This window comes from Camelus dromedarius, chromosome 1 (assembly GCF_036321535.1).
Source record: "Camelus dromedarius isolate mCamDro1 chromosome 1, mCamDro1.pat, whole genome shotgun sequence".
Taxonomy (NCBI): domain Eukaryota; kingdom Metazoa; phylum Chordata; class Mammalia; order Artiodactyla; family Camelidae; genus Camelus; species Camelus dromedarius.
The window spans coordinates 104,270,175-104,294,727 of record NC_087436.1 but is presented as its reverse complement, the minus strand read 5'-3'; the positions used below and the strand labels follow the sequence as shown (position 1 = coordinate 104,294,727).

Sequence of the window (24,553 nt, the reverse complement as noted above, 5' to 3'; positions counted from 1 at the left end):
TTGAAAAGCGTGAGCATTCTGCTGTTGCTGTTCCACACATGTCAGTTAGGTCAAGTAGACAGACAGTTTTGTTCAAGAGTTCTACAACCCTACTGAGTGTGGAGGCTTCAGTCAGTACAGCCAAGAGTCAAGTTAGGCTTGAGTTTTGTTATTGCTGTCATTAGCTTCAGTGTGCCACAGGCTTCAAATTCAGTGGGTTCCTGAAACTTCATGGGGCCACAAAGAATTCTGCAGGCCCCAATAACTCCCTGGGGTACTGAGGGTTTTTCTCAGTGTTTCTACTATGTCCTCAGCTTTCCTTTGTCTCTGCTCGCCTGTGCCACAGAGGGAAGTCTCTCTGCATCCTCTGATCCCTTCCTCAGCAGTCGTCTGTTGTTACTCAGTCTTAAAGTTCGCTGTAGGTACAGGCATTCTGTTTTCCTGGTCCTGTCTTAGCCCAGGTGCGCTGGGGATGGGTCTTTGACAGTGCTCATTTCTCTTCTGCTTTTGGCAGCCAGACTCTGCCTTGTGGCAGGTGACTGGTGAAGGAGAGACTCCTGCCCCTCCCTAGTGCTGGTTTGCCTCTACTTTATACTGGTGTAAGATTCTGGGCCTGCGAGAGTTTTCTTACCTTTCCATGAGGAAGACAGTTTTTGCATCTGTCTCACCCCCAGAAGCAATGAATTGTTGCCTCCCCTAGAGGTTTAAGGCCTTTTCCTCAAATGAGAGGAGAGTTTGGGCAAGGTGGCACTGTTGTATGCTTGTTTTGTAATGGTAACCTATCCTCTCTTGCACACCTGTGCCACAGAAAGGGGCTCTCTGCAGTTCCCTGCTCTGCCGCCAGTATTTTGTGTGGGCACCTGGTGGAGACCCATGGAAAAGAGCACACAAGCGAGTATGAATTTCCCTTGTGTTTTGAGCTCCCAGTGTTTCTAAACTGACATGCTAGCCCACAGCTAGTCCATAAGGGACTTATAATTTTAGCTGATTTCTTCCTTCTTGCTGGTATGGTTGCTTTCTTTTCTTTCTGTGCTTTGCCAAGCATGAAGTAGTTTGGAATCCCATCTCTTTGGAGGGGCTTGTTACTCTTTGGAAGTTAGTTCACTCAATTGTCTTAAAACCTCATTTTTCTGATGGGTTCAAAAGTTATGATTTTGTAGATTATATAGCTTTTTCTTATTGTTAAGGTGGAAGTGACATCTCTTGTTATGGCTTTCCACATCCTATGCATTAGCAGAACTCCGGTTATAAGTGTTGAAGGATTGCATTTATGTCTGTGGACAAGATTGGTCTGTAATTTTTCTTTCTTGTAATGTCTTTGACAAGTTTTATATCAAGGTTACCCTGGCCTGATAAAATTGTAGGAAAGTGTTCCCTCTTTGTTTCTCTTCTGTTTGCTGCAAGAGTGTTATGAGAGTGTGTTATTTCTTTCTTAAATGTTGGGAAGAATTCTCCATTGAAGCCTGTGTCTCAGATTTTCTTTTGGGAAAGTTTTTTTGTTTTGTTTTGTTTCAAATTGGTTGACTATTTTTTAGAATGGTTTTAGGCTTCCAGAAAAATTGAGCAGAAGGTACAGAGTTCCCATACATCCTCTCTCCTTACACACAATTTCCCATATTATTAACATCTTGCATTTATTAGTGTGGTACATTTGTTACTATTGGTGAGCTAATCAATATCAATACATTATTATTAGATAAAGTCCACAGTTTACATTAGGATTTGCCCTTGTGTTGAATCCTGTATGTGGGTTCTGTGGGTTTTTACAAATGTATAATACCGTGTATCTACTATTCCAGTATCTTACACAATAGTTTCACTGCCCTAAAAATCCTCTGTGCCCCACCTACTCATCCCTCCCCCTTCTCCCAAGCCCCTGGCAACCACTTGGTTTTTTACTGACTGTAGTTTTGCCTTTAAGAATGTGGTATAATTGGAATCATACAGTATGTAGCATTTACAAAGTGGCTTCTTTCACGTAGCAATCTGTATTTACTGTATGTCTTTTTGTGTCTTGATAGCCTTTTTCTCTCTGAATAGTATTTATTGTGTGAATGTATCAGTTTGTTTATGCATCCACCTACCTATTGAAGGACATCTTGGTTGCTTCCAAGTTTGACAGTTATAAATAAGACTACTGTAAACATTATGGGTAGATTTTTGTATTGACATAAATTTTCAACGAATTTGGGTAAATACCAAGGAACCTGATTCCTGGATTCTATTCATCTGTTTGTCTATTTTTTCAGCATTATGCACTGTCTTGATTTTGGTAGCTTTATAATAAGTTGAAGTTGTCAGTCCTCCAACTTTGTCCTTCAATATTGTGTTGGTAAGATTTTAAGGAAGAAATTCAATTTTAATAGATATAGAAGTATTCAGATTTTCTGTATCTTCTATTGTCAGTTTTGGTAAGTTGTGTTTTTCAAAGAATTTGTTTATTTCATTTAAATGATATAAATTATTGGCTTAAAGTTGTTTATAATGAACTTTTCTTTCTTTTTAATGTATGAAAAGTCTATCACAATTTCTGATAATGAAAATTTGTGTGCATATATACTTTGAAACAGTTTTGCTGTAGGTTTATCAATTTTACTAATCTCATCAAAGAACCAATTTTGGCTTTGCTGATTTTCTCTTAATTTTGGATCATATCTTTATTACTAATTTTCTCCTACTTTCTTGGGGATTGATTTGCTGTTCTTTTCTTTTTTTTAGTTTCTTGAGATAGAAGCTTAGATCATAGTTTTCAAGACTTTTTTCTTTTCTAAAATATATATTTAAGGTTATGATTTTTTCCCCTAAGCATTACTTTAACTACATTCCACTGTTTTAGTGAGTCATAATTTTACTGTCCTTTTGTTTAAAACATTCTGTAACTTTTTTTTGTCATTTTAAAAATTTGGCCCAAGGGTTATCCTGAAGTACATTGCTTAATTTCCAAACAGTTGAGATATTTGCTTCTTTTTTGTACTTTTTTTGAAGCATAGTTGCTGTACAATATTATATAAATTAAAGATGTACAATATAGTGATTCACAATTTTTAAAGGTTATACTCCATTTATAGTTATTATAAACCATTGGCTATATTCACCATGTTGTACAGTATATCCTTGTAGCTTATTTTATACCTAATAGTTTGAGTTTGTACCTTTTAGTCTCCTACCCCTGTATTGCCCCTCCTCCCTTCCCGTCCCTACTGGTGATCACTGGTTTGTTTTCTATATCTGTGAGTCTTTCTATTTTGTTATATTCACTAGTTTGTTTTATTTCTTACATTTCACATATAAGTGATATCATACTGTAATTATCGTTCTCTGTCTGACTTATTTCATTTAGCATAATGCTCTACAAGTCCATGCATGTTGCAGCAAATGGCAAAATTTCATTCTTTTTATGGCTGAGTAGTACACCATACACACTCACACATACACACACACACACAAACACACCCACATCTTTATCCATTCATTTGTTGATGAACTTTTAGGTTGCTTCCTATCTTGGTGATTGTAAATAATGCTGCTGTTTTTAATTAGTGTCCTTGTTTTTTGTTTTTTTTTTTTGTTTTTTCTTCCAGATATATGCCCAGGAGTGGAATTGCTGGGTCAGGTAGTAGTTCCATTTTTAGATTTTTGAGAAACCTCCATACTGTTTTCCACAGTGACTGCACCAATTTACACTTCCACCAACAGTGTACAAGGGTTCCCTTTTCTCCACATCCTCACCAACGTTTGTGTTCTTTTTGAGGATAGTCATTCTGACAGGTGTGAGGTGTTATCTCACTGTGATTCTGATTTGCATTTCTCGGAGGATTAGTGATGTTGAGCATCTTTTCATGTGCCTATTGACCATCTGTATGTCCTCTTTGGAAAAATGTCTGTTCAGTTCTTCTGCCCATTTTTTGATTGGGTTGTTTGTTTTTTTGATGTTGAGTTGTATAAACTATTTGCATATGTTGGATATTAATCCTTTATCGGTCATATCATTTGCAAATATCTTCTCCCATTCAGTAGGTTGTCTTTTCATTTTGTTTATGGTTTCCTTTGCTGTGCAAAAGCTTCTAAGTTTAATTAGATCATGTTTGTTTATTTTTGCTTTTATTTTCTCTACTTTAGGAGAGGGATCCAAAAAAATATTGCTGTGACTTACATCAAAGAGTGTTCTGCCTGTTTTCCTCTAGAAGTTATAGTATCTAGGCTTACATTTAGGTCTTTAATCCATTTTGGGTTTATTTTTGTATATGGTATTAGAGAATGTTCTAATTTCATTCTTTTATGTGTAGCTGTGTACTTTTCCCAGCACCACTTATTGAAGAGACTGTCTTTTTTCTGTTGTATATTCTTGTGTCCTTTGTTGTAGATTAATTGACCATGATAAGTGTGTGGGTTTACTTCTGGGCTCTCTATCCTGTTCCAGTGATCTCTCTGTTTTTGTGACACTGTAGCTTTGTAGTACAGTCTGAAGTCAAGGAGCATGATTCCTCCAGTTCCATTTTTCTTTCTCAAGATTGTTTTGGCTATTTGGGGTCTTTTGTGTTTCATACAAATTTAAAAGTTTTTTATTCCAGTTCTGTGAAAAATGCCATTGGTAATTTGATAGAGATTGCATTGAATCTGTAGATTGCCTTGGGTAGTATGGTCATTTTAACAATATTGATTCTTCCAATCCAAGAACATAGTATATCTTTCCATCTGTTTTTGTCGTCTTCAATTTCTTTCATCAGTGTCTTCTGAGTTTTCTGAGTATAGATTTTTTGCCTCCTTAGGTAGATTTATTTCTAGGAATTTTATTCTTTTTGATGTGATGGTAACTGGGATAGTTTCCTTAATTTTTCTTTCTGATATTTTGCTGTTAGTGTATAGAAATGCAACAGATTTCTATGTGAATTTTGTATCCTGCAACTTCACTGAATTCATTGATGAGCTTTAGTAGTTTTCTGGTGTGTCTTTGGGATTTTATATGTATTGTATCCTGTCATTGTTATTGATTTCCAGCTTAAAGTCTGTTGTCAGAGAACATTCTCTGACTGATTAAATTTTTAAAAATGTGTTGAGGCTTGCTTTACAGTCCAGTATATAGTCAATTTTGCTTCCTGTTCCTCTTGTACTTGTAAGGAATGTGTATATTGTCACTGTTGGATCAGGTTATCTATATAAGCCACTAAGGTCCAGGTGTCAATTATGCCTTTCAGTTTTTCTATAATCTTATTGAACTTTTTTCTGCTTTTTACCAGCTATTCAAAGAAATATATTTAAATCTCCCACCATGGTTATGTATTTGTCTGTTTCTTTTAATGCTCTCAATTATTTTATTTTTTAATTTTAAGGCTATTTTATTGGTTGTATACAGATTTATATTGTGATATCTTCCTGATGGATTAGCCCCTTAATCATTATGAAATGTTCTTCATTATCTCTAATAAGTTTCTTGCCCTAAAGTCTATTTTGTCTGATGTTAGTATATTGATAACCTTTTTTTTTTTTTTTGGTTAGTGTTTGCATGGTATGATTTCTTCCATACTTTCATTTTCAGCCTTTCTGCATCAACATCATATAGTTGTTTTTAAAATCCAGGCTGACAAATATTTTAATTTTATTATTAAGTATATTTACATTTAATGAATTTGCCAATATATTGGGTTTTATATTTTTGGTCTTAATATTTGTTATTTTAAATTTGATACATTTGCCTCATATACTATTTTCTCTCTTTTCTAGCTTTCTTTTTGATTATTCAAATATTATTCAAATATATTTGTTGTTCTAATTTCACCTCCATTAATGTGATAGTTACACATCGTTTTATTGTTCTTTAAGTACCTATCATTAGAGGTTATAGCATTTATTATTGATTAATTATAGTCTTGTACAAATTATTACTTTTACAATTTCCCTATAATGTAATGCTAGAACTTAGAACACTTTACTTATTTACACCTCTTTTCTTCTGTTATTTTTGTCATGCATTTTATTTTAAATTCCACAAGACATTGCTATTATTGTTTTGAAGCATCAGTATTTAGTCAACACTTACTTGTTTTTAACCAAATTTTATCCTTTTTGTTTCTCATCCTACATTTCCACATTTACCTTTGGATTATTCCTCTTCTACTATAAGCTCTTTTTTGTTATTTCTTTTAGTACAGGTTTCCTGGTGACAAGCTCCTCAGTTTTATTTGTCTGATGATGTCTTTATTTCATCTTTACTTCTGAAGGATTTTTTTTCTGCATACAGATTTCAAAGTTGGCAGTAATTTTTTTTTTTTTTTAGCATGTTGAGACAGACATTTCATTGTCTTTTGGCTTCTTTGTTTTCTGTCATGAAGTCAGCCATTAGGCTTTTTATTACCCATTTAAGGTGTGTCCCCAACCCTCACCCTGGCTGTTTTAACATTTTCTTTTTGTCTTTGCTTTTTAGCAGTCTTGTTAAGATGTACCTTGGTGTGTTGTTATTGTTCCTTGAATAATAACAATAATTTATTAATTATCAATAATATATAATAATATTATATATTACTAATAATTATAAATATTAATTTATTCTGGTTTGAGTTTCAGGGGCTTCTTAAATCTGGGATTGATATCTTTCTCCAGTTTTGGAAATCCTTGGTCATTATCTGTTCAAATATTTGTTCTGCCACATTTTTCTCTCTCCTTTCTTTCTGAGGCTCCAATTTATTCATGTTATATATTTCACTGAGTTCCACTGATCTCTAGTATTCTTTTTATTTTGTATTATTTTTTTCCTTTGTGCTTCAATTTGGTTATTTTCTTTTGATTTGCTTTCAATTCACTAATCTTGTTTTATGCTATTTTACATCTCTTGTTAAATCCATCTAACGAATTCTTATTTACATTTAGTGTATTTTTCAGTTCTAAAATTTCCAGATAGTTGTCTTTTATTGATTCCAATTCTCAGGTAAAATTATCTGCTTTTCATCTACTTTGTCCAGTTTTTCTCGTTTAAAAAATATAACTCGTAATTATTTTAAAGTCTTTGTCAGTTAACACTAATATCTGGATCACATATGGATCTCTGTCTATGGTTATTTTATGTTATTTTCTCTTAGATTTTGTTCGTCTGATTTTGTCTGTTGGCATGCCTATTAATTTTTATTTGATGCCATTGAGTCTGAAAAATTGTAATGCCTCCTTCTGATATCTTTCGTTTTTTTCCCCCTTTGGATTTTTAAAATTTATGTTTTAATTGAAGTATTGTCAGTTTACAATGTTGTGTCAATTTCTGGTGTACAGTATAGTGTTTCAGCCATACATGTATGTTGGGAGTTTGAGATTTGCTGATACCTTTCTTTATTGAGGGTTTACCCTCCTCTCTGCTGGGCAGATAGTCTTGTGACTGATTCCATTAATCCAGTTAGGAGTGTGCTGGGTTGAGGCTGAGTTTTACTTTCAGGCTTGCTCTTCGAATGGTTCTTTCCTGGCTCTCCTAAGTTTTCAACAAATAATTTGATAAATTCTAAGGATCATTTTCTCTCTTGGGTCCTGAACGCTAACGTTCTTCTTGTCAGACTGCTAAAAAACTTTTTTCACAGGTTTTCTGGTTAGGTTTTTAGTCTTCCACCCCACAGAGTTCTAGTGTTTAAAGAATTGCTTGAGAAAACTGGCCATGTGCATAAGATCTTAAGTCTCTGCCAAAGCTCTGCTTATTTCTCTATCCATCCTATGAGCCCTCCATCAGGCTTCGTACTGGGTTTGACCTGATTCTTGGTTTTCTGTTCATGCTCAGAATAACGATCCCAGGGAAAACATGGCTGCAGAAGGCAGTTTGTCTCACAGGATTTTTCCCTTTCTGTTCACTCCAGTTCTTGTTCTCTCAGCAACCCTCTTCTGTCCTCAGATGGTTGGATTTTTGTTTGCTTGTTTGTTTGGCTCTACTGTTTTTTCTACATAGGGATACTGACCAGCCACCAGCTCCTCCATACAACTTGGAAATACAGGGCCTGTTTTGTGAGGATTGAACAAGATAATATGCCTGGCACATAGTAAGTGCTCAGTAAATAGAAGCCTGAGTGTTCTTTAAAAGTTGGAATGAGGTATCACTCCTTTGTTAAAAACCCTTCAGTGCTTCTCATTGCCCTTAGAAAAATGTATAAAATCCTTAATTAGGCCTAAAAGCTTGATAGCACTGTTCTTCACCCTCTACCCTTCAGCCATGACTGTCTAAGTTTTATAGGTCTTCAGTAACCTCCCAGTTTAATTTAGGTACTCCTTTTTTGGTGATCCATAGTACCTGGAACTTTAGCTTTTGTATTATTTAAATGTTTGCCTTCCCCACTAAATCTGAGTTTCATGAAGGCAGGAAAAGACTGTGTCTGTCTTGGTCTACTGTCTTCTACACCTAGCATAATGACTGGCATGAGAAAGGTGCTCAGCATGTCTTTATTAAATGGAATAAATCTCAATTCTTCTTTTTTAATGTTCATTCTAACAATATATATATATTGAGTACCAACTATGTGCTAGACACTTTGCTAGTGATAAAAGTTTTCTAAAAGCATTCTTACCTTAAGGAATTCAAAGTTTGATGTGGGACTCTGCTTTTCTTTAAAAATGTTTTTCTTTTAAATATATCTTTTTGTTCTGATTTGTAATCTAATAAGTTAATAACTATTTCTCAATTTTATAAGATAGCCTGAAGTTCCAGAAAGAAAACAGTAATGAGAAAACTGTTTTCAAAGCTTTTTGTAATTTAGAATTGCAAGTAAGAGATTCAAGACCTATATAAAATATAACTTTATTTGGAGATGACTGCCTTGAAGAAATATTTTTGTTCCTTTTTGTTTTGAACTCTACTTGTATTAATTCAATGTAATTATTTATTTGATTATTCAATAAGTGTTTATTGAGTATTTACTATGTGTCAGGCACAGTTCCAGGCCAGGGGATACAACAATGAATAAAAATAAAGTTCTCCCCTCATGGAGCGATCATAGTGTTACAAATAAATACAGGTCCACAATCCCTTATCCAAAACCTAGGGGCAGATATGTTTTGGAATTCAGATTTTTCAAATTCTAGAAATTCATGCATATTTTGTATGTTATTTAGTATCTCTACCATTATCTTATATTACCTTGTAATTAAACATATTAATATTTATGCAGCAAAATGTATGAATTTTAACACTAAGTGTGATAAATAAGGGCTATAAATAGTCTCATATCAATTCAGGTCAGATCAGATTTTTGCCAACAAATGAGTACAAGTCAGGACAGATTTTGCCACCAATTCAGTTATGAAGAAAACTTTGGAATTTCAAATAAATGATTATGTATCTATACATATAACCTCAGGCAGTTAATTGCCTTGCTGTAATAAAAAATAGAGCAGGGAAGGAAAAATAAAGGCAGGGAAAGGAGATAGTTACATGGGAAACTCAAAAACATGTATTAGGCTGATTCTTAAGATAAATAAAATAAAAGATATATAATATTATAGATTCATATTTTTAAAAATATAACTATAAATCATTTAAAACTAATACAGTCTTGGGTTGAAAAATATGTAGTAACAACTTTGCTTTAGTTTATATCCAGTAGCTCAGACATTTAATAGAAATCATCTAACTCTTAAAAGCAACCTTACAATCAGCTTTGATAATATACTTTTAAACAATTGCCTGTTTGTTACATGACTTTAAAAATTTAATCAGTAGGGCATTTTTCCTGACACCAGCATTTTCTACACTGCCTTCATTTTGTCCAAGTATGTTCAGAAAGTGCTAGAGCCGTGTTGGCCCAAGTTAATTAGAAAAATAAAATCACATAGAATATTTTCAAAGCCAAATATGAATGATTTTCAGATTTTTCCCCTGCCACTAGCTCTTCTCTTTTAGTATTAAACAGTGATTTTATTTTAATGTATCTTTTTATAAATTGAAGTTTAATTGTTTAAGATCTTAGTATAATAACACAGAATTTTGTGTTTCTGGAAAAAAGGTTATGTTGTTTGATTGCTGAGTTTTCTTAAATTACAAAGACAGCCTACATCTTAAAACTGAATTTGCTAACTCATCCTCTAGACATTAGAGAGATAACCTAATTCCAAATTTGATGTCTAGCACCAGATTAACATTGTTATTTTGTATCACACATTATTTGTGTTTAAAATGGATGTTGTGTAAGACCTCAAATGTTATTTGCATTCCATTAAGTGCTTGGTAAGTCTTGTTGCTCACATTGTTATTATAAATAATAGAATTGTGAAAGGAAGGAACCTGAAAGAAGATAGGCTTTGAAGAGAGAAGGAATAATATAACTGATAGGATGTTGTCATGAGTCTAGAACCACAGAGCATTACAATGCTAGTGTTCCTTACTAAAAAAGTTAGGAAATCATATCTCAAATATTGTTTGTTTTTATTCATCATTATCAGAAATATGTACCATGAATAGAGAATTTAGAGATCATAAAAATGAGCGAAGAATCTGGCATTTATTTATTATTTATTTTAGGGAAATGAAAATTAAATATGTTTACTTAAATAGATTCTAATTATATTTTCTATTAGGCATGGATGAGTAGGACATATATTAGTATTTAAAGTCCTGTGCCATGATTAGAGCTTACTATCTTCTGTCTTTTTCTTCTCTCTAGGGTGGGATTTGGCATATATTAGAGGAAGCTCCATATGGAACTGCTGCAGTTGATACATAAATTAATAATTCAGTGACTCTTTGTGTTTGCTGTTAACCAGAGAGTGGTTTCATCTTTACCAATATCTGCCTAGGCTTTTTTCATGTCCTTTCATCTTGGAAAGTAAGACAGTGTAGAGATGAATTATAATGTACAGGATTATGAAATAAGGAACTTCTTGTCCCCACAGAATTTGTGTGCTTGAGGGATTAGATAACTGTAGAAATGTGGGTTTGCTGTGTATAAGTAAGTATATCTCCTCATGTTTTATTTCTGTACTAAGTTGCTTAGAGAAGGTAATGTAGGGTTCTTGAATTAGATAAGGCCATGTTTAAATGAGAGGGAAAAGACTGATTACTAATGTTTCAGGCATAAAGTATATTGTGAGGGAGGCTAAGGAAGTAAAGATGTGGAGTAAGGAGTGTAAGACAGCCAGTGCTGACGGAGAAGTGGATCAACTTGGCGGTGTCATCAGACGAAAACCAGTGAGGGATCCATCCTCAGGTGAGAGGAACCAGAGTAGAGCTCGAATTATATGACACAGATTGGTTATAAGGCGTGGTCAGCTTGCACAGAGCCAACATTTCCAATTTGAAACTAAACTCATTTCTGGCTACAGTGTATGTCCACTGGGACTGCTACAGTTACAGAAACAAATCTGATCTACAGTTTTAGAAGGAAACAAAAATATTAGGAAGAAATGGACATACCCAATTCAACATTTTAAAAAAATTTATTGAAGTAGAGTTGATTTACAATGTTTCAGGTATACAGTAGAGTGATTCAGTTATACATATATATTCTTTTTCAGATTCTTTCCCATTATAGGTTATTACAAGATATTGAATATAATTCTTTGTGCTATAAGTAGGTCCTTATTGTTTATCTGTTTTATATATAGTAGTGTGTATATGTTAATCCTCAATTACTAATTTATCCCCCTCTGCAACTTCCCCTTTGGTAACCATAAGTTTGTTCTCTATGTTGGTGAGTCTATTTCTGTTTTGTAAACAAATTCATTTGTATCATTTCTTTGGATTCCACATATAAGTGATATCGTATGACATTTGTCTTTCTCTTAGCATAATTTCTAGGTCCATCCATATTGCTGCAATTGGCGTTATTTCATTTTTTATGGCTGAGTAATATTCCATTATATACATACCACATCTGCTTTATCCATTCATCTGTCAGTGGACATTTAGGTTGCTTCTATGTCTTGGCTCTTGTAAATAGTGCTGTTGTGAACATTGAGGTGCATGTATCTTTTTGAATTAGTTTTCATTTTTTCCAGATACATGCCCAGGAGTGGGGATTGCTGGAACACATGGTAACTCTATTTTTAGTTTTTTAAGGAGCTTCCATTCTGTTTACCATAGTGGCTGTACCAATTTATATTGCCACCAGCAGTATAGGAGGGTTCCCTTTTCTCCACACCCTATCCACCATTTATTATTTGTAGACTTTTTGATGGTGGCCATTCTGACTGGTGTGAGGTGACACCTCCTTGTAGTTTTGATTTGCATTTCTCTAATAATTAGTGATGTTGAGCATATTTTCATGTGCCTGATGGTCATCTGTATGCCTTCTTTGGAGAAATGTCTATTTAGGTCTTCTGCCCATTTTTTAATTGGGTTGGTTGGTTTTTTTCTTTTCTTTTCTTTTCTTTTTTTTTGATGTTGAGTTGTATGAGCTGTTTATATATGTTGGATATTAATTGCTTGTGGGTCATATTATTTGCAGATATTTTTTCCCATTCAATAGGTTGTCTTTTCATTTTGTTTATTATTCCTTTACTGTGCAAAAGCTCTTAAGTTTAATTAGATCCTATTTATTTATTTTTGCATAAGTTTCCATTACTGTAGAAGAAAGATCCAAAAAATATTGCTGCGATTTATGTCAAAGAGTGTTCTGCTTATGTTTTCCCTTAGGAGTTTTATAATGTCCGAGCTTACATTTAGGTCTTTAATCCATTTTGAGTTTATTTTTATATATGGTGTTAGAGAATGTTCTAATTTCATTCTTTTACATATAGCTGTCCAGTTTTCCCAGCGCCAACTTATTGAAGAGACTGTCTTTTCTCTGTTGTATATTCTTGTCTCCTTTGTTGTAGATTAACTGACCATAAGTGTGTGGGTTTATTTCTGGGCTCTCTATCCTGTTCCATTAATCTATGTGTCTGTTTATGTGCTGGTACCATACTGTTTTGATTATCATAGCTTTGTAGTATAGTTTAAATTCCGGGCACATGATTCCTCCAGCTCTGTTCTTTCTCAGGATTGTTTTGGCTATTCGGGGTCTTTTGTGTTTTTCATACAAATTAAAAAATTTTTGTTCTAGTTCTATGAAAAATGCCATTGGTAATTTGATAGATTACATTAAACCTGTAGATTGCCTTGAGTATTATGGTCATTTTAACAATATTGCTTCTTCCAATCCAAGAACAGTGTATATCTTTCCACCTGTTTGTGTCATCTTCAATTTCTTTAGTCAGCATCTTACTGTTTTCTGAGTGTAGATCTTTTGCCTCCTTAGGTGGATTCATTTCTAGGTATTTTATTGTTGTTGATGAAATGGTAACTGGGATTGTTTCCTTAATTTTTCTTTCTGATATTTTGTTAGTGTATAGAAATGCAACAGATTTCTATATTAATTTTGTACCCTACAACTTTACCAAATTCAATAATGAGATTTAGTAGTTTTCTGGTGGTGTCTTTAGTATTTATCATGTCATCTGCAAACAGTGACAGTTTTACTTCCTTTGCAGTTTGAATTCCTTTTGTTTATTTTTCTTCTTTGATTGCTATGGGTAGGACTTCCAAAACTATGTTGAATAAAAGTGGTGAGAGTGGGCATTCTTGTCTTATTCCTGATCTTAAAAGGAATGCTTTTAGCTTTTCACTGTTGAGTATGATATTAGCCATAGGTTTGTCATATATGGCCTTTATTATTTTCAGGTGTGTTCCCTCTGTGCCCACTTTCTGAAGAGTTTTTATTATAAATGATTGTTGAATTTTATGAAAAGCTTTTTCTGTCTCTGTTGAAAGGATCATATGGTTTTTATCTTTCAGTTTTTAATTTGGTGTATCACCTTGATTGATTTGAAGATATTAAAAAATTCTTGCATCCCTGGGATAATTCTCACTTGATTATGTATATGATCCTCGTAATGTCTTGTTGGAGTTGGAGTTGCTAGTATTTTGTTGAGGATTTTTGCATCTGTGTTCATCATAGATGAGTTTTGAGTTGTCACAGAGATCTGTGAATTGTCAAGAACACTGGTTCACAACAGTGATTCTCAAGATAGGATGGGGTGGGTGGGGATGGTGACTGTAATTTTCTTTTTTTGTGATATCTTTGTCTGGCCTTCATATCAGGGTAATGGCCTCATGGATTGAGTTCAGAAGCATTCCTTCCTCTACAATTTTTGGATTAGTTTCAGGATAGGTGTTAACTCTCTGAATGTTTGGTAGAATTCAGCTGTGAAGCCATCTGTTCCTAGACTTTTGTTTGTTGGAAGTCTTTAGTGATTCAATTTCAGCAGTGGTAATTGGTCTGTTCATATTTTACATTTCTTTCTGATTCAGTCTTGGAAGATTGTATCTTTTTAAGAATTTGTCCATTTCTTCTAGGTTGTCCATTTTATTGGCATATAGTTGCTCATAGTAGTCTCTTATGTTCCTTTGTATTTTGGTAGTGTTGATTGTAACTTTTCCTTTTTCATTTCTGATTTTATTGATTTAGGCCATCTCCCTTTTTTTCTTGATGAGTCTGTCAAAAGGTTTCAATCAATTTTGTTATGTTTTCAAAGAACCGGCTTTTAGTTTCATTGATCTTTTCTATTTTATTTTAGTCTCTATTTCATTTATTTCTGCTCTGATCTTTATGATTTCTTTTCTTCTGCTAACTTTGGATTTTGTTTGTTCTTTCTCTAGCTGCTTTAGGTGTAAGGTTAGGTTGTTTATTTGAGATTTGTCTTATATCTTGAGGTAAGCATGTATCACTATCAGCTTCCCTCTTAAAACTGATTTTGTTGTGTCCCATAGGTTTTGGATCTTCTTGTTTTTGTTTTTATTTGTCTCTAGATATTTTTTCATTTCCTTATTGATTTCTTCAGTGGTCCATTGGTTGTTTAGTAACATATTGTTTAGCCTCCACCTGTTCGTGTTTTTGCAGTTTTTAAAAATTGCTTTTGTAGTTTATTTCTAATGTTATAGCATTATGGTCAGAAAAGATGTTTGATATGATTTCAATTTTCTTAAATTTATTGAGGCTTGCTTTGTGGCCCAGCATGTGGTCTATCCCAGAGAATGTTCCATGTGTACTTGAAAAGAATGTGTATTCTGCTGCTTTTGGATGGAATGCTCTATAAATATCAATTAAGTCTATCTGGTCTAATGTGTCATTTAAGGCCTTTGTTTGCTTATTGATTTTCTGTCCAGATCATCTGCATTGATGTAAGTGTGGTGTTAAAGCCCCCCAACTATTACTGGGATAATTCCAATTTCTTTTTTATGTCTGTTAATATTTGCCTTTTATATTGAGGTGCTCTTATGGTAGGTGAACTATATGTACAATTGTTATATCTTCTTCTTGGATTGATCCCTTAATCATAATGTAGTGTCTTTCTTTGTTCCTTGTAACAGTCTTTATTTTGAAGTCTATTTTGTCTGATATAAGTATTGCAACTCTGGCTTTCTTTTGGTTTCCATTTGCTTGGAATAACTTTATTCATCCCCTCACTTTCAGTTTGTATGTGTCTTCAGACCTGAAGTGAGTTTCTTGTAGGCAGCATATATATGGATCTTATTTTTGTATCCATTCAGTCAGTCTGTGCTTTTGATTGCAGCATTTAGTCCATTTACATTTAAGGTAATTATCAATGTGTATGTTCTTATTGCTATTTTGTTAATTGTTTTGGATTTGTTTTTGTGGGTATTTTTCACCTTTATTATTTTGTTCTCTTGTGATTTGAAAACTATCTTTAGTGTTATGTCTGAACTCCTTTTTTCTCCTTTGTGTGTAAATGTATTATAGCTTTTCAGTTTGTTGTTACCATGAAGTTTTGGTAAAGCAGTCAATATGTATAAGTGATTGTTTTAAGTTGTTGATCTCTTAATTTCAAATATATTTTAAATACCCTGCATTTGTAGTTTCCTCTGATCACATTTACTGTTTTTGATGTCATACTTTACCTCTAATTGTTTTATATATCCCTTAAGTGCTTATTGTGGATACAAATGATTTTACTACTTTTGTCTTTTAACCTCCTGACTAGTTTGTGTGTGGATGATTCCCTACCTTTACTGATGAGCTTTTCCATTTCATAATTTTTTTGTTTCAGGTTGTGGCCTTTTCTTTTCTGTGTAGAGAAGTTCCTTTAGCAATTTTTGTAAAGTGCTTTGGTGTGCTGAATTATTTTAGCTTTTGCTTGCAAGCTTTTGATTTCTCCCTCAAATCTGAATGAGGGCCTGCTGAGTAGAGTATTCTTGGTTGTAGGTTTTTCCCTTTTATCACTTTAAATATATTGTACCACTCCCTTCTGGTCTGCAGAGTTTCCTGCTGAAAAATCAGCTGATTACCTTATGGGAGTTTCCTTGTATGTTATTTGTTGCTTTTACCTTGTTGCTTTTAATAGTCTCTCTTTAATTTTTGTCATTTTGATTACAGTGAATCTTGGTATGTTCCTCTTTGGGTTAATCCTGTATAGGACTCTTTGCACTTTCCGGACTTGGATGACTGTTTCCTTTCTCAGGTTAGGGAAGTTTTCAGCTATTATCTCCTCAAATGTTTTCTCAGGCCCCTACTCTCTCTCTTCTCCTTCTGAGATGCCTATTAGTATGCTTGATGTTTTCCCAGAGGTTTCAAACTGTTTTTATTTCTTTTCATTCTTTTTTCTTTTTTCTGTTCTGTGGTAGTGATTTCTACTACTCTGTCTTCCAGCTCACTGATCCATTCTTCTGCATTATTTAGTCTACTATTAATTCCTTCCAGTGTATTTCATTTCAGTTATTATATTCTTCAATTCTGTTTTCTAAGTCTGGTAAAAATGTCTGTCTTCTTACTCTGTGAATCCATTCTCCTCCCAAGTTCTTTGATCATCTTTACCATCATTACTCTGAACTCTTTCTTGGGTAGATTGCCTATCTCCAGATCACTTAGTTCTTCTGGGATTTTTATCTTGTTCTTTCGTCTGGAACATATTCCCTTGCCACCTCATTTTATCTAAATTGCTATTTGTATTGTAGTGTATGTGGTAGGTTAATTATGTTTATTGACCTTGGAGAAGTGGCCCTCTGTAGGAGATGCTCTATGCATTCCAACTGTGCACTCCTCTCTCCCTGGGGTCTGCTGGTCCCAGGGTAGGGACTGACCTGCATTTGTGGACTTCTTCCACAGGCTGTGGGATTGTAGTTTTCTTGCTTCTGGTGTCTTCCCCCTGGTAGGTGGAGCTGGGTCTTAGCTCGCTGGCAAGCAGGGCCATGTCTAGGGGCATGTCTAGAAATGGCTATAGGCTCAGGAAGGTGGAGCTGTGTCTCCACCCATTTAGATGTTTGGCCTGAGACATCCCTGTACTGGAGCCTGTAGGTTGTTGGGTGGGGCCAGGTCTTGGTGCTAATGACCCAAGATGTCAGCCTCCTGGAGAGTCTATACAGACAAATACTCCCCAATATGTCCACCACCATTGTATGTCTCCAGGGTGAGCCACAGCTCCCCACTGCCTCCCCAGGAGACTCTCCAAGACCAGCAGGTAGGTCTGGCCCAGGCTTCTATGAAATTACTGCTTTTGCCCTTCATCCTGGCGCATATGAGATTTTGTGTATGTCTTTTAAGAGTGAGGTCTCTAATTCCCTCACACCTGTGGGGACAGCAGTTAAGCCCTGCTGACCTTCAAAGCCAAATGTTCTGGGGCTGTCTCTTCCTGGTACTGGACACTCAGACTGGGGAGCCTGATGTTGGGCTCACTCCTGTGGGAGAACCTCTGCAATGTAATTATTCTCCAGTTTGTGGGTCACCCACCCAGGATGTCTGGGATTTGATTATATCGCAAATCCACCCCTCCTACTCATCTCATTGTGGTTTCTTCTTTATGTCTTTAGCTGTGGAAGATCATTTCTGGTAGGTTTCAGTCTTTTTCATCGATGGTTGTTCTGCAGTTAGTTGTGATTTTAGTGTGCGCGTAAGGGTAGGTGAGCTCAAGGTCCTTCTACTCCACCATCTTGGCCACTTTCCCAACGTGTTTTAATTGAGCCTCTTTTTCTCAAGAATGAGAGAGGACTATGCCTTGTTTTTCTTTTTATATTCAGCAACTGACATGTAGGTTTTCAATTAAATATTGAAAGAAGAATGCAAATGAATAGGCATATACTTGAGTATAACCATACTGAAAGGAAACAGCTGCGGTTGGAGAGTGCTTGGATGGCACTCAAAATGGGAAGATAGGAGTGAGTTCCCAATGTAGGAATAGCGAGAAGTCTAAGCAGAAGGTTCTGTTGTAAGGCACTTCTAGAGAGATAAGTTGTATAAGTTGGGTGGGATAAGATTTTTAGAGGAGTGTAAATACCAGAATGAGTTTGTTTTTATTTTGTAGGCAGGAAAGGGGTCACTGAGGTCTTTTGAGGAGGGTGGAGACTTGAAAGTGGTTTTTAGGAGCAGTAGTCAGGCACTGGTGAGCAGGATAGATAGGAATGGGGGAGTTTTCCAACTTCATCCTCCGTTTTATTCCTTCCTGTGTTCTATTGGAACTGTGCTGTTCCACAGACTGAAGGAGCATAAGAACATTCCCACACTTTTGCTCAGCCTGTACTCCTCTGCTTCTCTTTTCCAGCTTCTTCAATTAGAGTTAATTGTTCCTTTCTCTATGGTTGATACCTCTGTTGTAACTAACATATTTTCTTTCTCATAGTGAATTAGTTTTTTTATTGGCTATCTTCCTTTCTGAACTAAAACTCCATATGACAAGGACAGGGTCTTAATTCATCTTGTGTTCCCCATGGGGTTTTGCAGTTGTAAGTCTAAGAAATCTTTAGTGCAAATGCATTCATTGAAAACATGTTTTTGAAGTACTGACTATGTGACAGCTATTGTGCTGGATCTTGGGATACAGAGATGAAAGACATGTGTCCTCTAGAAGCCTATAGTCTAGTACAGTGGTTCTCAAAGTGTGGTCTGTGGACCCTTGTCTAAGACCCTTTCAGGTCAAAACTATTCCATATGATACAAAGACCTTTTTAAAAAAAATTGTGCTGACATTTGCACTGATGGTACAAAAGCAATGACTGTGGGTTTAAGTGCTGGTGTATTAGCACAAATCAAGGAACTGGTACCAAACTGTGCTAATAGTCATTATATTCTTCACTATACACATTCACAGTTTCTGAAAAAAAAAAAGCCAGTTTCATTTGAGTGTACTTAGTGAAACAGTGAACAATTTTATTGAATTTCTTTTCTTAAATATACATTTTTTTAATATTCTGTTTTAGGAAACAGAAAATATACATAAAGCACTACCACTATATATTGAAATAAGATGATTATCTAGAGGAAAAGCACTCCAGCAATTAACTGAGTTTCAGGAGTTACAGGCTGAAGCTGACCTGCTGGCTTGTTTTCTTTCTTTCTTTTTTTTTTTTCTTTTCTCCTTCTTCTTTTTTAGTGAAACAGTGTCTTTACTTACAAGAGTAAGCTACTGACAAACTTTTTCAGACTTGGATATTTGGCAGAAATTTTCTCTAAAATGAGCAAAGTGAGCTCATCACTCCAAAGAAACCATTATGTGTTGGCAGTGATAAAATTCAAGCTTTAAATTAAAATCAGATTCTGGAAAATTTGTATCAGTCACTGTGAATTTGATGGCTTCCCAATACTTAAAGTCTTTTCTGCTGATATGGGTGGTGATAATAACAAATATTACTTTTTAATATTGTTCAGTGGAATGTGTCCACTGCATCACTTAGTTAATATATTTGAAATGATCACTACATAATGTTACATAATCAAGTATAGGCAGAGGATTGATTCAGAGTGCAATGTAGATCAATATATATGTATGTAATAAAATACGAAAACGTTATTGATATTCAGATTCCGCATTGCAGCTAATCTTTAGGACACTACTACTTGTCAAATTTTAGTGTACTATCAAAGGAGTACATCCACAGTGTCTGAAATGGATACTAAAATATCCTTCCCTTTTCCAGTTGCATATCTGTGTGACATTGATTTTCATATATATCAATCAAAACAACCTAGTACTATAGATGGAATATCACAACAGATTGAAGAATCCAGCTGTCTTCTAATCCAAACATCAAAGAGATTTGCAAAATGTAAAACAAGCCTTTTTTCCCCACTAATTTTTGTTTCTGAAAATAGTTATTTTAAATCAAAGTACTTAGGTTAATATATTGTTTATATTGTTATTTTAAAATGAGTTAACAAATATTTTTATTGTGGTAAAATAAACATGAAATTTACCATTTTAACCATTTTTAAGTGTATAGTTTAGTGGCATTAAGTACATTCACATTGTTGTGCAACTATTATCATCATCCATCTCCAGAACTTTTTCATCATCCCAAACTGAAACTCTGTACCCATTAAACAATAACTCCCCATTCCCTCCTCCTCACAGTCCCTGGCAACTGCCATTCTACTTTCTGTCTCTACGAATATGACTGTTCTATGTACCTCATATAAGTGAAATCATACAGTATTTGTCTTTTTGTGACTGGCTTATTTCACTTAGCATAACGTCCTCAAGGTTTATCCATGTTATAGATGTGTCAGAATTTTCTTCCCTTTTTAAAGGCTGAATAGTATTCCATTATAGGTACATACTGCATTTTCTTTATCCGTTCATTTATCTGTGGATGCTTGGGTTGATTCCACATTTTAACTATTGTGAATAATGCTGCCATGACTATGAGTGTACAAATATCTGTTCAAGTTCCGACTTTCAGTTCTTATGAGTATATATGCAGAATTGGAATTGCTGGATCATATAGTAATTCAAATTTTTCCATTTTTGAGGAACTTCATACAATAAATAAACAATTTATTGATTAGGGGTTACAATATGGTGATATTCTAATTATATCATATCTGTTTTAGTTATTAGCTGGAATACTTTTATAAAGACACATTTCCCTTTATCTATTATTTGGTTACCCAGTGGTACAGTTCCTATAGGAATGGCAGGCTAGATAAATGCCTTTTCATTTATTTACCAAGTTTTCAGGGTAATAAGGTGGTTCCTTGACGTCCTCAATTTTTATTACTCTACCAAAATTTTCTCCTCAGAAAGAGAGAAATGGAGCCCTGGCTGGTCAGTTTCGAGAATTCAAAGATGCTAGGTTGCTCAGGGGTCTTTAGACCTCATCTCTTATATTGGATTAGACAAAACCCCTCCCAGGGTCAGCTACTGTTCTAAAATTAGCTCATCATATGGTCCAGTGAGTACTTCCTGGCTATTTTGGGGTTCTTCTCTTTTCATATCCATCAGACACCCCTCTGCTTTTTTTTGTATAAATGTTAATACCGTTGTGGCTGTTGGTTTGTTCCCAGCTGCTTGTGTTTTACACTTGTGGGGAATAGCTTATCAACAAGTTTTGTGGTAAATATTTTCCATGTGATTTTGGTTTTGCTGTCTAGTTGCTTGGTCTGTTTTTATGTGGAGATCAGGTAGATTTAAAAAACCTCACTACCACCAATACCATCTTCCCAGAAAGAGATTGAATCCTAGAAGAGTTAGAGTAGAAATGAGAATAACTGAATTTTCTGACTTGGAAGATTTGGTAGACAGTAATTTCATGGATGAGGATTAAAAATAGAAGGGGATGAGAAAGATGGTGAGTGGAAGATAAGATCAATTTTTGATTTCTTAGATTTGAAATGTTTATGAGAGATCCTAGTAGAAATGCCTTCTTAAGAAATATGCTTCCAGAACTTGATAGAAAGATCTAAGTGATGAAATACCAACACTTTGAAGGTAATTAAAGGCATATTAAGTTGGAGAAATTGTTATTTTTGATAAAAATTAGTGTGAAAAACCAGTGAAATAGAAAGCATGCACTTGAAGATGAAAGAGATACTAATAAGCATTTGTGAACGAGTAGTTTTATGTGTTTTCTGTAAATATGTACAACAAATGCAGGCTTACAGAGCAGCAATCCTAGAGGATGATATTGTTCAAAGATCCAGTTATATGGGTGCAGGAAGGTTTTTAGTCATTAGGTGTAGGTGCCATATATGTTGAATATAATACTAAGAGAATGAATTGATAAAATCTAAGTATTTTTCCTGTTAGAAAAATAGATGTTAAGTATTCATAAAAATAAAAGCCTTAGATGAAGACTTTAACTATTCAAAAGCTTCAAGTTTTAATATTTTAAGTAGACTGCAGTATACTATCACAGATCCTTATTTTAAGAGTCGGTGAAAAAGTCTTCTCTTATGAGCTATTCCAGATGCTCAGGTGGTCTGACCTCAAGGCGGATTTTTAAAACAGTATGCACATTTGGACATTCCTTTTTAAAAATTTCATTAGCATTAAATATCATCCCAAATAACTTACTTTTGACCTCTGTCTTTTGCTTTCTTCTTTTTTCCTCTTCTTTCTAAAATTAGGCCAGTCTTCAGAGACCCGAGATTAAACTTGAATCACTAAAAGAAGATATTAAGGAATTCTTTAAAATATCAGGTTTGTAAGTTGTTTTTTTTTCCCTCTAATTCTTTAAGGCAAAATAAGGAAATAATTTATTTGAGGAAATATTGTATCCCTAGCCTTCTAACTACTCATTCAAAATTGTGAAATGATGGCTGGATAAGTTTCTATTTGGGGAGAATTAGAACTTTCAGACATTTCAATAGAATGCTGCAAAAATTCAGAGCACTGTGAGAATGACTGCTTTACATTAGTCAGTTTTAAATACTGTTTACCTTCATGGTCAAGCTATATCCTGAATGTATTAAGAATCTCCTTAGTTAAGTTACCTGTCTTTTACCATTCATTTGTGGCTTTTTTTCTTCTATACTTTTTTTCTCTCCTCTTTTCTACCTTTCAAAGAAAACAGGAGAAAATCTCCCCCTCCTTTTTTGTTTTTTTTAAATCAACCTGTTTAGCAGCCTTCGCACATGGGAACTGAGATATTAAATGGTTTACTTACCCAGATAAGTTCAACTAGTTAGCAGCCAAACTAACTGATCCGACTGGTGGTGCCTCGTAATAGTCGTCTTCTCTTGTTGAGGAGTTTACTGACTAGTTAATTGTAACGAATTACTTGTGATCTTTGTCAAGTGCCTGGCTGTTTCTCCTGTCCTTGGCACATTCCTCATAGCTCTGGTAGTACAATAGCCAAAGATTTTGATGTTCATTGAATGAGTACCTTAACAGTGGAAGAAGGAAATGTTCCTCCCATCTTAGAAAAGGGTACCATAGTTTTACTCACAAAATAGTATCATGTTTATGACTTTGCTATTTAGTGTTAGCCAAGGGATATTGGCAAATATATAGGGAATAATTCCTTAATATAACACTTTACACAGCAATTGGCAGTTGATAAAATCCTTTCACAAATGAATATGATGTTAGTTTTTGTGAGATAAGTTTAGTTATAATGTATGTTTATTTAAAACACTAATATGTTTGTATGTTTTATTCCTTTTTTTAAAAAAAATAGGTTGGGAGAAGAAGCTTCAGAATGCTGTATATAGTGAACTGAGTGTGTGAGTTTTTCCTACCTATTTTGAGATCCTCTTATGTTTAGCTGTATTTACTTTGTAAGTAGTGAATGTTGTATTGCTATGTGTGCTCATTGTTATTACTTCTTAGTATTTATATGGCTTTCAAGTACATTAACACTATTAAAAATTACAGTCTTGCCTGAGAATTAATAATAAAGAGGTGGGGATTTTTTACTGCCAAAAAATTTATATATTAACAATTCATTTAACCAGTATGATTAGGGAATGATATTTCTCATAAGCTAATATTTCAGATAATTTAAACTTACCAATGTTCTTTTTATTTTCCTTTTTCTGTCTTTATAAACTGACCATTTTAAACACAACTTTTTTTCCTTGAAAAAATGACGTCCTTATTAAGAACATCAATGTTTTTATTTATCTGGATTTGTCCTGAGAGTCTGTTGAAGTGTGTAGAACTATTTGTCATTACAAAAAATACAGATCCTGAATGTTAGCGTTAGTTTGTTCAGTGTTCCATTATTCATTAACTACTTACTGCTAGCGCCATCCTAGGCACTGGGAATATAGCACAGAACAATAAACACAATTTCTGCCCTCATGGAGTTAATAATCTAATAGAATTCTTATGTCCTTTTTTTTTTTTTTCCTGCTATCAGTTAGCTGTGTCTCTAGCATTCTCTAGTTTCTCACACTCCCATTTCTAATTTGCTCTTTCTAATCTACTGATAACTGGGAAACGAGATAACCTTGTTTACCTGAATTGTTTCTGAAACAAAGAGACTCAGATGAATGCCTGTGGATTTGTGCTTAGACACATTTTTAAAATTAGTATTTGCTTCTTTGCTTATTGCCATCTTCCAAGTTGGTTTTTGAACTCTTAAAATCGCAAATAAAGTGTTATCTATTAACTAAAGTTGACTGTGACCATACCTTTGGTTCTAGTCACCAAAGGAAAAGACAGTTATCTTAACAAGTAAAGTTTTAAAATTCCACAAATGTAGTAGAGACGCCATGAGTTGATTAAACTAATACGGACACGGTGATTTCTCTCTTGCCTGTTAAAGCTTGTGACTTCAGTGTCTTTGTCTCTGATACCAGCAGAATAAAAGCATCTGTTGTGTATAATTCCGAACATTAGATTCTCATCTGAGGAGATACTAGTGATGATTGCTTTTTTGTGGTATAATGCATTCCCGGAAGCTGTGCTG

At 34.3% G+C, this 24,553-nt stretch overlaps 1 protein-coding gene across 1 annotated transcript in view; it reads left to right on the top strand.

Annotated features, from left to right (window-relative positions):
- TBC1D19 (TBC1 domain family member 19) overlaps positions 1-24,553 on the top strand; it is a 131,296-nt gene that overhangs the window by 3,199 nt on the left and 103,544 nt on the right. The window contains exons 2-3 of the mRNA XM_010988505.3: positions 22,266-22,338; positions 23,318-23,363. Coding sequence (XP_010986807.1) covers positions 22,266-22,338; positions 23,318-23,363 — 119 coding nt within the window. The remainder of the gene's footprint in view (positions 1-22,265; positions 22,339-23,317; positions 23,364-24,553) is intronic.